Source organism: Hippocampus bargibanti, linkage group LG03 (genome assembly GCF_051943395.1).
Source record: "Hippocampus bargibanti isolate YZ-2025 linkage group LG03, ASM5194339v1, whole genome shotgun sequence".
Taxonomy (NCBI): Eukaryota; Metazoa; Chordata; class Actinopteri; order Syngnathiformes; family Syngnathidae; genus Hippocampus; species Hippocampus bargibanti.
In genome coordinates this window covers 1111737-1129355 of record NC_142736.1, presented here as the reverse complement: position 1 = coordinate 1129355, position 17619 = coordinate 1111737, and the positions used below count along the sequence as shown (strand labels likewise).

At 41.5% G+C, this 17619-nt stretch overlaps 1 protein-coding gene across 5 annotated transcripts in view; it reads right to left on the bottom strand.

Moving 5' to 3' along the window:
• nav2a (neuron navigator 2a) overlaps nucleotides 1-17619 on the bottom strand; it is a 133476-nt gene that overhangs the window by 58299 nt on the left and 57558 nt on the right. For 4 of the 5 annotated variants that reach the window (XM_088991440.1, XM_088991444.1, XM_088991441.1 and 1 more), the window contains 6 exons: nucleotides 16520-16637; nucleotides 14857-14909; nucleotides 11634-11706; nucleotides 10688-10916; nucleotides 9391-9447; nucleotides 5664-5800 (listed from right to left, as the gene is read on the bottom strand). In XM_088991440.1, coding sequence (XP_088847566.1) covers nucleotides 5664-5800; nucleotides 9391-9447; nucleotides 10688-10916; nucleotides 11634-11706; nucleotides 14857-14909; nucleotides 16520-16637 — 667 coding nt within the window. The remainder of the gene's footprint in view (nucleotides 1-5663; nucleotides 5801-9390; nucleotides 9448-10687; nucleotides 10917-11633; nucleotides 11707-14856; nucleotides 14910-16519; nucleotides 16638-17619) is intronic. The other variant, XM_088991442.1, reaches the window with a different exon arrangement.

Below are 17619 nucleotides of genomic sequence, written 5' to 3'. Positions count from 1 at the left end.
TTTACATACAGATACAAATGACCCACAACATAATCAATGTCAGCTATGAATAATAGATAGCTAATAGCTAGCTAGCTAGCCAGATAGCTAAAAGCTAGCCAGCAAGATAGCTGCAGATGGCACCTATTATTTGAGTGTTTTGTGTGGATTTTTCCATTCAGGTAAAAATATCCCACAAAATAATCAACGTCAGCTATCAATAATAGATAGCTAGTAGCTAGCATGATAGCTAAAAGCTAGCCAGCGAGATAGCTTCAGAAGTCACCTATTATTTGACTGTTTTGAGTGGATTTTTACATACAGATACAAATGACCCACAACATAATCAATGTCCGCTATGAATAATAGATAGCTAATAGATAGCTAATAGATAGCTAATAGCTAGCTAGCTAGCCAGATAGCTAAAAGCAAGCCAGCAAGATAGCTGCAGATGGCACCTATTATTTGAGTGTTTTGTGTGGATTTTTACATTCAGGTAAAAATAACCCACAAAATAATCAACAATGTCATTGTTTGAACTGGCTTCGAGTAAGCTAACAAGAAACTTTTTTCAATTTTTGTACCGTGACTGATTTGACTGATGCTAGCCTTATATGGCCTGGAGGTGCCCTGAGCTGGTGCTGCCAAATACGACATGATTTCCCTTTGAGCCAGCCACCAAAAGTGTTCACCCCCCCCCCCCCTCTCTCTCTTTATACTAACAATGACAAAAAAAAACGCACAACGAACTGCAGTCCCGAGTGCTTTCAAGTGCGGCCAGGCAGGCTGAAGAGTAGCATTGTCGTCCTCAACGAGACTTGCACTTATATGGACTGCTTTTGTTCGGCATCTCTCGATGCTACGCTCTGTTGTCGCCCTCCCTCCGATCGTTTGAAAAAAAAAAAAAAAAACATCTTAAGAAGATTAAAGACTTTAGGGAGAATGGAAACAACTTTGAAATTAGCCGCGTGTGTCGTGTAAACAGAGTCCAAAGTCCATTCTGCATTGGCTTATAGATTAGTAGTCACACTATGAGGATGTGCGAAAAAAATCTGGCTGGCTAGCTATAAGCTATCTAGCTGGCTAGCTATTAGCTGTCTAGCTGGCCGGCTGTTAACTGGCTAGCTGTTGGCTATCTGGCTATCTATTAGTTATTTATTTGCTATCCATTAGCTAGCTGGCTAGCTATTAGCTGTCTAGCTGGCTGGCTGTAAACTGTCTAGCTAGCGGTTGGCTATCTGGCTAGCGGTTGGCTATCTGGCTCTCTATTAGCTATTTATTTGCTATCCTTTAAATCGCTAGCTAGCTATTAGCTGTGTAGCTGACTGACTGTAAGCTGTCTATCTGGCTTGCTGTTAGATATCTGGCTAGCTGTTGGCTAGCTGGCTATCTACACACTATTTATTAGCTATCCATTAGCTAGCTGGCTGTAATATGTCTAGCTGTTGGCTATCTATTAGCTATTTATTTGCTATCCATTAGCTAACTGGCAAGCTATTAACTGTCTATCTGGCTTGCTGTCAGATATCTGGCTAGCTGTTGGCTAGCTGGCTATCTATTCGCTATTTATTAGCTATCCATTAGCTAGCTGGCTGGCTATTAGCTCTCTCGCTGGCTGGCTGTGATCTGTCTAGCTGTTGGCTATCTATTAGCTATTTATTTGCTATCCATTAGCTAGCTGGCTAGCTATTAACTGTCTACCTGGCTGGCTGCAAGCTGTCTAGCTGGCTGGCTGTAAGCTGTCTAGCTAGCGGTTGGCTATCTGGCTAGCGGTTGGCTATCTGGCTATATATTAGCTATTTATTTGCTATCCAATATCTAGCTAGCTAGCTTTCTATCCATTTGAGTTACTTCGGGGTTGAGTGAACGCTGGCGCATGTGGCTGCCGCTGCTCACCCACGGAAATACTTTATCCTGTGACTGTAAAGTGACCTTGAGAGTTTTGAAAGGCGGTTAGAAATGAAATTTATTATTATTATTATTATTAATATTATCAAACGTATCAAAGAAAGTTTGCTGCGTTGTAACTTACCCAGACGCGGCAAAATGTAAACAAATAGCTGCGATCTCTTGGCTGATAAAGAAAGAAGGTGTTGTGAGGGCTGCGCGGGTCGTGAAGAACTGAGCTGAGCAACATTTGAATATTCAAACATCAACAGACACCCGGCGGGAGGGAGGCAATCATTCATAACAGCTCCACTGCGAAATGTAGTCGGCTGTACAGATATGTCTTGTCTTGGATGCTTACATACTGTACACACACGCGTACCCGTCAACCTGCGATAAACTGTGAAACTTACTAACGGCTCTATTTTTCCTTCCTTACCAAGAAAAAAAAAAAAAAACAGACGCGTGTGTCATGCCGCAATTTTCATCTGTACTTCTTTGAAGGTGTCGGACATTTTGTTTCTTATCCAAGAGGCTTCGTCAGCGAACTAAAATCTTTTTGCTGGTAGTTTCGGCCCTAAATATATCCCTACTGTCCAATCATAGCAGAGTCTGGCAGATGAACTAGTTTTCGGCAGACAAAACAAACCACACAGTGCCACGGTGCAGACGTGGTTTGTTATCAAGTGCAATACTTTTGCTATTATGGGAGCGAAAAAGACCCCACCACAGGCTAGTGCATTTTCTGGCATTTTCTGGGCGCTACATTGGAGTCCAGACAGCTCAAATTGAGACGGAAGAACTTCTTTAATCGATTGCAAACATGTATGCTTTCCTCTTCAGAACTATTTGAATCATATTCATAACTGGATGAGTAACAAGAAAGCATCTTCTCCGAATCTGAACTCTCTGAAGCCATTGTTTTCATTCTGGAGCAAGGCAGTTTGTGACCCAAAGTGACATCACGAACAAGGGGGCGGGACTTTCTGAATCTTCCCAATTTCAAGCTCATTTGTGGCAGTTTTGGCTCACTTGAAGTCATTTTTATTTATGTTTTGCATTTGACAAAAAAATATCTGCCTGCGTGTTTTGGCTATTTTAGACGCTATAAAACGTTTTTCTGATGTCAGTTAGGAAACAAAAAAAATGGTGTCGCCACCTGCGGATTGTAGCGGGGTGTCCGTTTCAGCCATACAACATCAAACGGTTTTTGACATCCAAAATAGAGTCGAATCTTTGTCAAATGCGCTCAGTAAAGTCATTTGAAGTGATTTTACAAACTATGGACGCAACTTGTCCGGATGTGTCGGTTGTCCTTTAAACTCACCTTTAATTAATGAAAACAAGTTTGACAAATATAATAGTATATAAAAAGATAAACGTTTTTTCAAATATAAAGCCCACATTATACGGTGCTACAGTAGAGGACAGGGTTACGCACTACTTCCTCTACAAAGCTCAATATGACTTCACATTTAAGGCGCACCCGCATATAAGGCGCAGGGTCATCTTTTGAAGAAAATCAAGGCTTTTAGGTGCGCCTTATACACCGGAAAATACGCTTTTCTTTATGGTCATTTCCGCGCACCCCGTGACCCCGATCGGGCGGAAACTTGAATGACACCGTGCAACCCACTCAACTTGTTGATCATTGTTGTGCGTTCTCCAAACTAGGCTTGATTCACTGGAGCGCTCTTTTTTTTTTGCGGCTTCCATGCCACCGATTAGCAACCTGACCCACTTTCGCCGTCACCGACTGTTAGCATGGCTAATTGGGCCTTAAACACTTCTTAATAGACCGCATTGTTCTTAAACTGCTCTCACAAGATGCCAAACGGGGGTGCTAGCGGGTAGGTGGCTATTTTCCAATTAGGGTAACTGTGTTGTGTCAAAATAAAAAGATCAAGAGAGGCGGAAGAAGAGCAGGGAAAATAATGGGTTGAGCGTATCGGGTTGGAAATGGGCTGATTTGTCCGCTGGGAATTTGTGTCAACTTATAACTTCTTTATGCGAGTTACCGCGATTGGCTGCGACACGCAACGATTCACCATGGCGTTGTTGATGTAGTTTTCCTTCTAATATTGCCATCAACAAGTGTTTTCAGATGAAAAAAAGTCCCCAAAATGCATTGTGTGTCGCTTTCTCGGTCAGGGGCGTTCCCTCCGTGACGTCACTTAGGGCATCGTCATCAACTCAAAAACAAGACTTCCTGAATATTCAGTCTTAAAACGTAAAATATAGCTATATGCGATGGAATCTTTGTCAAATACGCTCAGTAGAAGTCATTTCAAGTCATTTTACAAATTATGGATGCAACGTGTCCGGAGGTGTCGGTTGTCCTTTAAACATCTGTCAACACCCCGTCGCAAAAACCACACACAGACAATACGTCTGTGTAAGCTCTCAGTCGTACAGGACTGGTCCATCGATGAAAAGGTATCTTCAGCAGTCATCTGTACTTCTTTGAAAGTGTCGGACTACCAGCAAGAATTAAGTTCGCTGACGAAGCTTCTTGGATAAGAAGTGAAACGTCCGACACCTTCAAAGAAGTACAGATGACACACACAATGTTTGTAAGTTACAAACATTGGAAAAGTAAAACTGACGCGACCAGCTGGCAACGCTGAAAAGGTAAACAAAAAAACTTTTCTGGAAAAAAAATGGAACTTTCTACAAGTGCGAGTGAACCAACCTCATGAGCGCTGCGAGATGTCCAAGTTTGAGCAGAGAGAGGATGGCCAGCAGAGTGCCAAATCGTGGCCAGACATCCTCAGGCTGAGATGGGGGGGGGGGGTACTCTGCTAAAGGGGGCGGGGCTTGGCATTGTTTCAATGTAGAGGAGGAATGGAAGTGGGACTGCCAATCAACACTGTTGCTCACATGAATGAATGGATTTCCCGCAACTTCAAAGTCTGCTTTTTGTCCACTGTAATGTTATTTAGAATCTAAAAGATAATAATAATAATAATAATAATAATAATAATACATTTCATTTATAAGCGCCTTTTAAAACTCTCAAAGTCAATTTACAGGATACGTTTTTCTGTGGGTGAGCAGCCGCATCCACAGTAACTCAAATAGATAGAAAGCTAGCTAGCTAATAGATAGCTAACAGATAGCTAGCTAGGCCTTCACTCAACCCGGAAGTAACTCAAATAGACAGAAAGCTATCTAACTAATAGACAGCTAACAGATAGCTAGCAAGGCCCTCACTCAACCCGGAAGTAACTCAAATAGATAGAAAGCTAGCTAACTAATAGACAGCTTACAGATAGCGAGCAAGGCCCTCACTCAACCCGGAAGTAACTCAAACAGATAGAAAGCTAGTTAGCTAATACATAGCTAACTAGGCCCTCACTCAACCCGGGAGTAACGCAAATCGATAGAAAGCTAGCTAGCAAATAGATAGCTAACGGATATCTAGCCAGGCCCTCACTCAACCCGGACGTAACTGAAATAGATAGAAAGCTAGCTAACTAAAAGACAGCTAACAGATAGCTAGCTCGGACTTCACCCAACCCGGAAGTAAATCAAATAGATAGAAAGCTAGCTAGCTAATAGATAGCTAACAGATAGCTAGCTAGGCCCGCGTGTGGCTGCCCCTGCTCACCCATAGAAAAACTTATCCTGTGACTGTAAAGTGACCTTGAGAATGTTGAAAGGCGTCTATAAATGAAATGTATTATGATTATAATAATTGTGATTTTTTTCATGAAATTAAGTGACATGCTCAGTGCGACTCAAATCTAAAAGTAGACCCGCTATCGCCGCCGTCGCTTGCGCTTTGTGACATCTACCTTTGTTCAGTTGTGAGCTGGCTTTGGTCTTTTGGTCATTGAAGGCCTGGCTGCGTCGGTTGCCGGCACTGCTGAGTGGGCCTCGTGGAGTGATGTCACCGCCTGCGGTGGACACCCTCGCCGAGGGGCCGGGAAGTCTGACCAGGCGTGAAAGAAAACAGAGCTGCGGTCAATTCAAGAAATGGTTGCAAAACCCGTTGTTTGTTAAGAGTTGTGACTATTGCTGATATAGGCAATGCCAAAAAAAGTAAACAATAATAATAATAATAATAATCAATAATTAATTCAGTACTGTGACGGGGGCGGAAACCAGACTGCAATTGTTCGTAAAGGTTATTGTGAGTGAGGTGAGAGTGAAGCTGGGAGGCAACAGTTTTTTCAAGGATTTTGCCGATAAATGGAAGATGGGAAATTGGACGTAAGTTATTGAAATTGTTGGGATCTGAGCCAGGTAATAAATATACAAATACATAAATACATACATATATAAATACATAAATAAACACAGTTAAATGAACGAATGAATGAATACTTAAATAGTTTTTCTTCTTAAAAAAAATAAATAAATCATAAATACTTATAACATAAAAAATAAATTAATACACAGATGAAAGGATATATGAATAAATAAATAAATACACAATTAATACATACATAATATATAAAAAACACATAACCAAATGAATGAATAAATAAATTAAAAAACTAATAATAATAATAATAATAATAATAATAATCCATAAATACTTAATACTTCAAGCATAATTAATAAATTAATACACAGATGAAATGATAAATAAATAAATAAATAAATAAATTTGTGTGTGGACCATGCAGAGTTGAACACCTGAATTATAAATTCAGGTGAGCATGTGCAATTAGCAATCACAAAAAAAATATATAATAATAATGCAAAAAGCCATGTTAGCTTGTGAATACTCATTCGGAACTAAACATGGAATTTACACGGTGTATGTTTATTAGGGCGCATATCATCAAAATATTCTCTTTCCATATCAAAACGTAGGTGGCAGTGTTGTCTTCCAATTTCTCCGAGCAACACCCCACAAGGACTTTAGAAAATATTCATTCATCATAGCAACATCATTCTAAAGACTGTCGGCATCATGCCGATAAGCACTTTATACATTTTAAAATTCATTTCCGGGCACAAATACTCGACCTGCGTGGTAATAAGCGTTATCATGAAAGGTGTCATGAGCAATCTGAAATACTTTCACGGGTATGAATGCATGATGGCACATCAATAAATAATACAGTATAGTAACTCATTCGTTGCCAGACTATGTGCAAAAAACACACACACACACACACACACACACACACACACACACACACACACACACACACACACACACACACACACACACACACACACACACCAGCAAATTTAAGATCCTTCTGGAAACAATAAAACAGTATGACAGCAATGCCATCAAACGGGTTGTAGTTTCACATCTTTACCAGAAGATGGAGTCATTGCATAGAGTGAGGGAGCCATTTGTTGCAGGGTGCAAACTTGAATGAGGGGGAGTGGGCAACATGCAAAAAAAAAAAAAAAAAAAAATCAAAATACAGTGATGCCTTGGCTTAGGAACTTAATTGGTTCCCGGACAGAGTGTGTAAGGCGAAAAGTGTGTATCCCAAAAATGTATTTCCCATAGGAAACCATTAAAATGAGAACAATGCGTTCCCAGGTCCCTATAAAAAATATTTTTCTACTTTCTAATTTTCTAAGCCTTAAAACTACACAAAATATACCTTATGTTATGTATAATAAATGTGCGATGGTATTATAATTGCGGAAAAAAACTGTACTAGATAATAAAGTCATTTTATTTACCTTCGTTGATGGTGCTTGTAGTAGCTTTCTCTGCCATAATTTTACCTAGTTCCTCATCAATTGTGTTCTGTTTAGCTGGGTTGATAGCTTTTTGCATCAAGTGTACAAATGGCTCGTGCGGGTTGTTTGTGGAGACTGATTGATGGGATATTTTAACCTTGCAGTCTACACTCTGCCTTTGAACTATCAAAGTTGAAACACTCTCGTCTGCCTGTCTCTTTAATGTTTGAACCACCTCCCCCCACTGCTGCGTGCTTGACCAATCACGTGGCTTTAACCGAAGACTGGGGGCGGGGAATAGAGGACAAAAACAGTCGGCTGCCATTTCGTTGTTAGAAGAACGGACCTGTTCGCGAACGACACATCACTCATGGTGGCGCTCCGTGTGTATCCCGAAAAATAGTTTGTATAGCGAAAAGTTCGTTAGCCAAGGTAAAGTAAACTGAGGTATCACTGTAAAAACCTTCCACAAAACTGCCGAACATGCAGTTTCATTTGCAAAAACCACAATCTGCTTTTGAATGCTCCCCCCCCCCCACCACCGGATGCACATTCCAAGCACAGTGTCTCTGTTAATTATTAACGTTGCATTATACTCTGCACAACCATTCAAGGGTTATCTAAAGGTCTTCCACAGCCCATTTAGCAGGCTCGCTAAATGAGGCATGCTAGCTGCTAGACAGGCAGTGGAGTCCCAAAATGTAATTCGCCCCGTCCCCAAGGTTTTTGCTTCCACCAGCTCAGCGCTGGAGGCTCATGCATTTTAGATGGACTTCCCTTCACCGGAGACAAGGAAATAAGAAAAAAAATATAACACCAGAGTGGGGCAAAAAAAAATGCTTGGCCTTTAAAGGACAACCGACACCATTTTTTGTTTCCTAACTGACATCGGAAAAACGTTTCATAGAATCTAAAATACCCAAAACACGCAGGCTGATATTTTTAGTCAATAAAAATGTCTTAAAGTGTCCTAAAACTGCCACAAAATGAGCTCAGAACTGGGCAGATTAAGAAAGCCCCGCCCCCTTTATTTGTGATGTCACGCCAGGATACTCCTTCACAAACTGCCTTGCTCCAGAATCAAAACAATGGCTTCAGATTCGGACAATATGCTTTCTTGTTCCTTTCATCACTTTGCTGCTGTGAAATGTCAATTTCTCCACTGCGAGACTAATAAAGGCAAATCCAATCCATCCAGTTATGAATATGATTCAAATAGTTCTGAAGAGGAAAGCATAAATGTTTGCAATCGATTCAAGAAGTCCTTCCGAATCAATTCAAGCCATCTGGACTCCAATGTAGCGCCCCAGAAAATGCACAAGATGGCGCCCAAGCTCCATTGGAAAAGGGGCGTATTTGTCCGCTGGGAATTTGTGTCCACTAGTATCAAATAGTAGTTTTGGTGCAACACACAACAATTCACCGTGGCGTTATTTATCAGAATCAGAATCAGAATCATCTTCATTGCCAAGTATGTAGAACACACAAGGAATTTGTTTCCGGTCGAACACACTGCACTAGTATCATCGTCAAAAAAATTGCAAAGAGGCACTATACAGTTCAAAGATGTATGTAGTTTTCCTACTAATTTCGCCGTCAACATGGTGTTTTCAGACGAAAAAAAGTACCCAAAATGCATTGTGTGTCGCTTTCTCGGTCTGGGGGCGTTCCCTCCGTGACGTCACTTAGGGCATCGTCATCAACTGGAAAACAAGACTTCCTGAATATTCAGCGCGAGTCTTAAAAGGTCAAATGTAGCTACTTGTCCGGAAGTGTCGGTTGTCCTTTAATGAAGGGGCAACGGCCATGCTACGTTTGCCAGGGCTATAGAAGGGATATAGAAGAATGCAGTCGTAGGCTAACCTAGAGCTCTTTTTCTGACCAAGGGAAAACTTGAGTAGTTTACTCTGTAAGCCAATCCTAGAGAAGAAGAAAAGAGATGTGCCAAAAGAGAGGAAGAGAGGTCAGAGGTCACATTTGAAAATGACAAGTGAGCGTGAGCAGGAAGAGGCTTATGACGTCAGTGAAGGAAATGATTCCCATTCAGCCACTTTTAACTCATTCACTGCCATTCTCAAATTTATTCGGGAATTGAAAATATGACAATGTTTTTTCGGGTTTTGTTTTTTGTCATGCTAGGGGGCTGATAAAGCACTGGCTATGGCCTCTGGCAATGTTTTTTTTCTTTTCCACAAGGGGGCAGAATTTCCCTTTTTTTCATGTTAGGGCTTTGTTCCAGCTTCAGCTGTTGCTAAAGCGCTATATAAACCAATATGTCAGTATTGCATTGTATTTTGGAAAGCTGCCCTCATTTCAAGCTTATATAACTCCAGACCCATATCATTTAGGAATTAACTCTTTCTAAAGTGTTGGTCAGACCTCTGGCACTGTTTTTTCTCTCCCATATGGGGGAAGCAACTGCCTTTTGTACAGCCGCCCCCATTTCAAGGTCATATAACTCCAGACCCATGTAACTTAGGAATTAACTTTTTTTTTCTCAATGAAATAAGAGAGACTAATGTTTCTAACGCTGCATTGAATGTTTACATAGTCCTAAAACTCAATATTCAGTGTGTCCTGCAATTCGATTGAAAATGACAAAAACCCTGGCACTTGAGTTGACACATGTGTACATCGTTTGGCAGTGAATGAGTTAAAAAAATGAGAAAAATCATTTTTTTCCACTTTTAGGTTGACCTGTATAACTCCAAACATACCATTTATTAATTATATTTATGAAACTGTATATTATGTTGCATGTATTGCATCGTATTTTGGACAGCTGCCCTCATTTCAAGCTTATGTAACCAGACTCTTATGACTGGTCCCTGCTCTCAGGTTGGGGGGAGCAGAGGACTAATCCCTGCGGCTCCACTGATTACTTCTATTGTCCTGACTGACGACTGGCCTGATTGCCCAATTTGCCCTGGAATCACCAATCATAGCAGAGTCCGGCACCGCCACGTCTGGACAGTAGGGATACATATAGGGCCGAAACTACCAGTAAGACTTTAGTTTGCTGACGAAGCTTCTTGGATAAGAAGCCAAACGTCCGACACCTTCAAATTTGTACAGATGACGGCTGAAGAAAGCTTTTCATCGAGTTATGCTAAGACAATTTTTGGGGACCGGATTGGATGACGTGACCTTCAAGTCTCACCTGGACTGCATCTCGGCCTGTGCTGATTTCTGGGCTGGCGGGGGGGCGGGAGTCCCATGCGTAGACTGGCTGAGCTGTAGCGGGACGCTAGTCTGCTGGCTCAGGGCAGGTTGCGTGCTCCGGTTGTGCCTCTGGGACGGTTGCTGTTGCTGTTGTTGTTGTTGCTGTTTGAACCGGGACAGGCTGAAGAAGAGGCTGAGGATGGCTTTTAGATTGCCATTACGGATCTCTGAGGGTCAAGATCACAAGAGAAATGCACCACAGAGATCAAAAACGGCTCATAAATAGCCAGATGGACCACGCTAAATGCAATCTATTTGCTACCTATTAGCAGTGTCTGGCTAATCGGACGCCCAGGCGTGCAACTTTTACGTCAGGCGTACAACTTACAAAACGTTACAAAACAAACGTTTGCTTTATGCAACTATGTTGTTTTTTTTTAGCGATTAGTCGTCTTATTGTGTTATAAGTTGTGCAGGCAACTTTATGGCCGGGCAGGCAACTTTTCAGAGTTGTCTGCTCTGGTGTCCGCTAACTTTTTGTCATGAGTTTCAGACACTGCTATTAGCTGTCTAGTTGGTTGGCTAGCTATCTGGCTGGCTATCTATTAGCTAACTAGCTAGCTTGCTAGCTATCTATTTGGCTGGCTACCTAGGTAGCTATCTATTTACTATCTATTTGCAATTTATTTGCAATCTATTTGCTATATATTAGCGGCTGGCAACCTATGAGTTATCTAGCTGGCTATCTATTAGCTTAATAGCTATCTAGCTAGCTATCTTGCTGACGATCTATTTTTTAAATAGCTACATATCTATCTAGCTGGCTATCTATTAGCTTAATATTATATTATTATTAATATTTATGTTATTTAATTGATATATTAATTATAAAAGTGACCAATCAAACGTGTTCCAGTGGAAATAGAAGCACGAGTCCAGTTTACCTTCTGCACACAATCCCTGAGTGTTGACTCCTTTGGCTGCCAGGAAGCTGAGGCAGACATCAATGTTCTCAATCTACATGACGTGACACAAAACATGTACAATTGGAAGAAACATTAGACAGTGGAACCTCGGTTTTCGAACGACTCGGAGTCCGAACAAAAAAATTCGAGAAATTCTTGCTTGGCAGTTCGAGCAAAAATCGGAGTTCAAACGCCGGTACGACGCGCGAGTGCGTACGCGAGGGTGGGATGCTGAGCGGCGTGCGGGTGTAGATCGCTCTCCTCGTGACCAACTGTTGTCGCGTGCGGACGTGCTGCGTTGTGCTCTCGCGTTTAATAGAGGTGTACAAAGTGTTTCAGCCTCGAATCATGCCTCCAAAGAAAGTCAGTGCAAGCAGCAAAGCTGCTACAAGTGAAAAAAGAAAAGTAGTGCGGTCAACGATTGCATTTAAGAAAGAAAAAATAGCAAAATATGAAGGAGGTGTGCGAGTGTCTGATCTGGCTATCGAATACAGCATGGCGAAATCTACGATAAGTACGATACAAAAGAATAAGGAGGCTGTGAAATCCTATTTATAATTCTTTTCGTTATCCTTTTTTTTTCTTTAATAACGCGAACGTACGATTAGCCTGGGTTACGTTTATGTTTAGTTTATTTGTGTCTTTGCCATTTTGCTTCACATTTTCTGAGATATACATTGCTTTTTATGTGTTGGTCAGCAATTTAATGTGCAATTTAATGCAAAAAAATAATGTATAAAAAGGTAAACAACGGATTAAAACGATTTACATTATTTGCAATGGGAAAAATGATTTCGGTGTTCGAACTAATCGCTTTTCGAACAGGGTTCTGGAACGGATTATGGTCGAGAACCGAGGTTCCACTGTATTTGGAAGAGATATTTATATATTATTATTATATTTGGAAACCTTTCATTCATTGAAAATGCGGCGTATAGTATATAAAAATATCAGCCTGCGTGTTTTGGCTATTTTAGATGCGATAAAATGTTTTTCTGATGTCAAAAAAAATGGTGTCGGTTGTCCTTTAAATTCAATGTTTTTTTTTTTTGTTTTAAAGCCACGTCAACTTGGGGTTGAAGAATGACGAAGGTTCCCGTGGGTGGCTGAAGAAACGACCTGTTGATGGGCGTCCGTTTAACGGCGATGTGACAGTTGTAAAAACAGCCGCTTGTGGCCTGGGAGGGCGGGGGAGGGGCATGACAATGTTCTGGTGTAAGAATGACATCAGAGTGAAGCCGTTGATTCAATGGACTGCACGTCATTCCGTGTTTATTCCTTTGGCGACAGAGACTGAGCTCGCGTGTTGGTAATTGCCAGTCGTTTTTGAGAGCTCACGCCCCAGAGCGACGATCTCAAGTATGACATTCATGGCCTCCTGTACAGCGTCATGAATGAAACCCAGAAGTTGGGTCTTTATGCGTTTAATTGTGTGTGTGTGTTTGTATGACTAGTCTTGTGAGGACTACTAACGTTTAATACCATACGCAGTGACAAGTAAGGACCTTTTGCTTCTACAGGGTCTATATATGCATCTGTTAAAGTTTCAGAGAGGTCCTCACAAATTCACCCAAAATCATTTTTTTGGTGTGTATTTTCATCTCAATTGGATACACACACTTTTTACTCACTCTGTGTGTGCGTGTGTGTGTGTGTGTGTGTGTGTGTGTGTGTGTGTGTGTGTGTGTGTGGTTAATGAGAGGAAAAAGTTCATACCACAAAAAGTAAAACAATATTTTAATCAAATTCACTACAGGGATGAGGACTATGAATGCACCCATTCAGAAACCTCATTCCTGCTGTTATTTCAGTTTCAAGTCCACTTTGTATTTCTTGATTTTGCACATTTACAGTATACAGTTGACATTTTTATTTTACTATGCTTAGAATATATTGTTTTTCTATCCTTTCACCCCCCCCCCCCCGCCCCATACCCACACCCCATCCCCTATCAAATTGCTGCTGTGGACTGCAAATTTCCCCATCGTGGGACGAATAAAGGTTTTCTGGTTCTGATATATATATCGATAGCTAATAGCGTGAAAAATGCATCTCGATGTACGCCTTTCAATAACAAAGAGGGCAGTGATCAGCTGTGCTTTAGCCCCCTTTTTTTCAGTTTGCTTGTCTCTCTCTCTCTCTGGTGCTTTGAGAGGCTTCAGTCTTCTTGTTGCTAGCCAAAAATAGCCCCCCGGGCCCATTTTATGAGCCATCACATTCAACGGAGGGGCAGACCTGCCTCGGGAATCCCCGTTATCATTTCGCCGGCACAGTCAAGAAAACGTGCTAAAAATGCTAAAATCTGATCAGGTCATCGAGCGTAAAGATACAAAACGGTAACCATCAGTATTCTAGCTTGCACTTGCGCAGAGGAGCACATTTAGCGACCAGCTAGCGTGACAGCACGAGGTCAAAGGGGTGCGCGTATTTTTACACCAATGCTTTGGCATCAATTTAGTGTCTTTTAGTTATCTGTTAGCTATATAGCTATCTAGCAAGATAGCAATCTCAATAGCTATATATTAGCTATCTATTAGCGATCTATTATATACGGTACATACCTAGATAGCTATCTTGATAACTATCTATTAGCTCATTCACGGCCATTCACAAATTTATTCGTGATGTCAACTGAAACTATGACGTGGAGCTAGCATTCGTAAAAAGCATTCGTAAAAAAAAATGCTCGCTATCTTTGTTGCAGTGCGACTGCAGTCAAGAATCGATCAAATCGGATCATATACAGGTAATAACATCCGACTTACAACCGAGTTCCATTCCGACCAAACGGTCGTAAGTCAAAAGGGTCGTAAGTCGAAATCCATTCAAAATGTTGAATCGAGACTCGGAAGGTAAATGACTCGCAAACTCCTCCCTCTGGGCTAGCTGGCTATCTATCAGCTAGCTATCTAACTAGTCCTGTGACTGTGAAGTGACCTTGATAGTTTTGAAGAGCGTTTGTAAATCTATTATGATGATGATGATGATTATTATTATTATTGTTATTTACCTCTTAGCCAGCTAGCTTTCTCTCTATTTGAGTTATTGCCGGGCTGAGTGAACGTTAGCGCGTGTGGCTGTCGCCGCTCACCCACAGAAAAACAGATCTTGTGACTGTAAAGTCACCTTGAGAGTTTTGAAAGGCGCTTATAAATGAAATGCATTATTATTATTAAAACATAATCAGGTGAAGATCACTTACCATCTGAGAGCGGCTTTTGGGGCAGCCATTGATGTCATTGATCTTCTCATTGGCTGAAAACGGAGACAGAAACAGAAAAAGTAAAAGGAAAGAATGAAAAGGGTCGTTGTCACTTTAACACCCCCCCCCCCCATTCAGAAAAAGATGCTCATGTGTCTAGCTGAATGAGGGGAGCAGAGGTGCTCCAGCTGATGACTCGAACCCCCCCCCCCCCCCCAAGAAACACGATCTGGTTGTGATGTCAGAGATTCCTCCTGTCCATTAAAAGCCCCAGCGTGGAGCAGCTGAGACGGAGGCCATCAGCTCAGTGTTGACAACTGTGCCAACACTGTGTGAGGGGGTGTGGGGGGGTCTCAGAAATAATGTATCCCCCCTTGCTCCTTCTAGTCCGTCTGTGTAAGCTCTCAGTCGTACAGGAATGGTCCATCGCTAAAAAGGTTTCTTCTGTCGTCATCTGTACAAATTTGAAGGTGTCGGATGTTTGTCTGCGAAACATTTATTTCCCATAAGAAACCATTACAGTGAGAATAATCCGTTCCCATGTCCCCATAAAACATAATTTTCTACTAAATACGCCTTAAAACTACACAAAATACAGTGATACCTCAGTGTACAAACTTACTTGGTTTCAAGAAAGTATATCTAAGGCAAAAAGTTCATCTGCCAACCATTTATTTCCCATAAGAAACAATTAAAAATGAAAAGAATCAGTTCCCAGGTCCCCATAAAACATAATTTTTGACCAAATAAGCCTTAAAGGACAACCAACACCATTTTTTGTTTCCTAACATTAGAATAACGTTTTATAGCATGTAATATTCCCAAAACACCAATAAAAATGATTAAAATGTCCCAAAACCGCCACAAAATGAGCTCGGAACTGGGCAGATTCAGAAAAGACCCGCCCCCTTGTTCGTGACGTCACTATTGGTCACACACTGCCTTGCTCCAGAATCAAAACAATGGCTTCAGAGAGTTCATATTCGGAGAATATGCTTTCTTGTTACTCATCCAGTTATGAATATGATTCAAATAGTTCTGAAGAGGAAAGCATACATGTTTGCAATCGATTCAAGAAGTCCTTCCGTATCAATTCAAGCCGTCTGGACTCCAATGCAGTGCCCAGAAAATGCACAAGATGGCAACCAAGCTCCATTAGAAATGGGCTGATTCGTCTGCTGGGAATTTGTGTCAACTAGTATCAAATAGTAGTCTTGGTGCAACACACAACGATTCACCGTGGTGTTATTTATGTCATTTTCCTTGTAATTTTGCCATCAACACGAATCAACACAAAGTTTTCAGACCAAACAAAGTACCCAAAATGCATTGTGTGTCGCTTTCTTGGTCAGGAGCGGGCCTTTAGTGACGTCACGTCAGGCATCATCATCAACTCAAAAATTAAAAGGTAAAATATAGCTTTAATATGCGGTGGAATCTTTGTCAAATACGCTCAGTAGAAGTCATTTTACAAATTATGGACGAAACTTTTCCGACGGTGTCGGTTGTCCTTTAAGCATCTCCAACAATTTAGCTTGAAGTAAAATTAGAAAGCAGTTTTTTTTCTTGATTTTGCTTGTAAATGCAATTAAATGTGATTTCTAACCATAAACAACGCAGTGAGCCGCATTCCCGCCGTCAATTCCAAAGTTGCTTCACTTACCTACAACCTGGATGATCTCGGCGAGAAGCACCCCGTCCGCGACATCCGTCTGGAGGTCCTTGATCAGGCGCTTGTGTCCAGATTTGGCAAGGTAGTGGTTGGCCCAGTCTGTGTAGATCTGCAGGTTTGGGGGGAGGTTTGGGGGGGGGGGGGGGGCACAGAAGCGACGTCGCTGCTTAAAACGCTGAGTTGTGAAGCAACCAAAACAACATGGTCACATCCTGCCCCGTTTTTCAAAGCCCATTAACACTTGAAAAGTACATTAGCTAAAAATGGCTACAAACTGCTTTATGACGCTAATAAAACGCGGTTGAAGTGAGCAGAGAGTCGCTCTCTCTCTCTCTCTCTTTTGTTTGGTAGCCGATCCGGCGTACATCGCCGTGGTATTCAAATTGGGGGCCATTCATCTTGGCGCACATGGCGGCTGCTTTCAATGGGCCACAATGCTGACATCACTCCCCCCCTTGGGGACAAAAAGAGACCCTTCACTGCCTGGAGGGAGGGGCGGGGTCAAAGGGATTGGGGGGAGCAAAGCAAGCATCTGAATACAGTGATACCTTGGCTTACGAACTTAATTGGTTCCCAGACAGAGTGCGTGAGGCGAAAAGTGTGTATCCCAAAAATTAATTTCACATAGGAAACCATTAAAATGAGAATAATCCGTTCCCAGGTCCCCATAAAACATCATTTTCAACTAAATAAGCCTTAAAACTACACAAAATGTACCTTCTTTTATGTATAATAAATGTGCTATGATATTATAATTAAAGAAATAAACCGTACTGTATAATAAAGTGGTTTTATTGACCTTTGTGATGGTCGTTGATGGCTTGATGGAATGGATTGGCCGCTTTCATCGGCATTAAACATGATGAGGAACGTAGCCTTCTTCTTTCAACATTTTGAGGAATGATCCCTTGTTGGTGTTTTCTCTGTGATAATTTTACCTTGTTCCTCATCAATTGTTGAGCTGGGTTGATCGCTTTTTGCATCAAGCGTACAGATGGCTTGTGCGGGTTATTTGTGAAGTATGATTGATGATACTTTAACCTTGCAGTCTACACTCTGCCTTTGAACTATCAAAGTAGAAACTCGTCCAA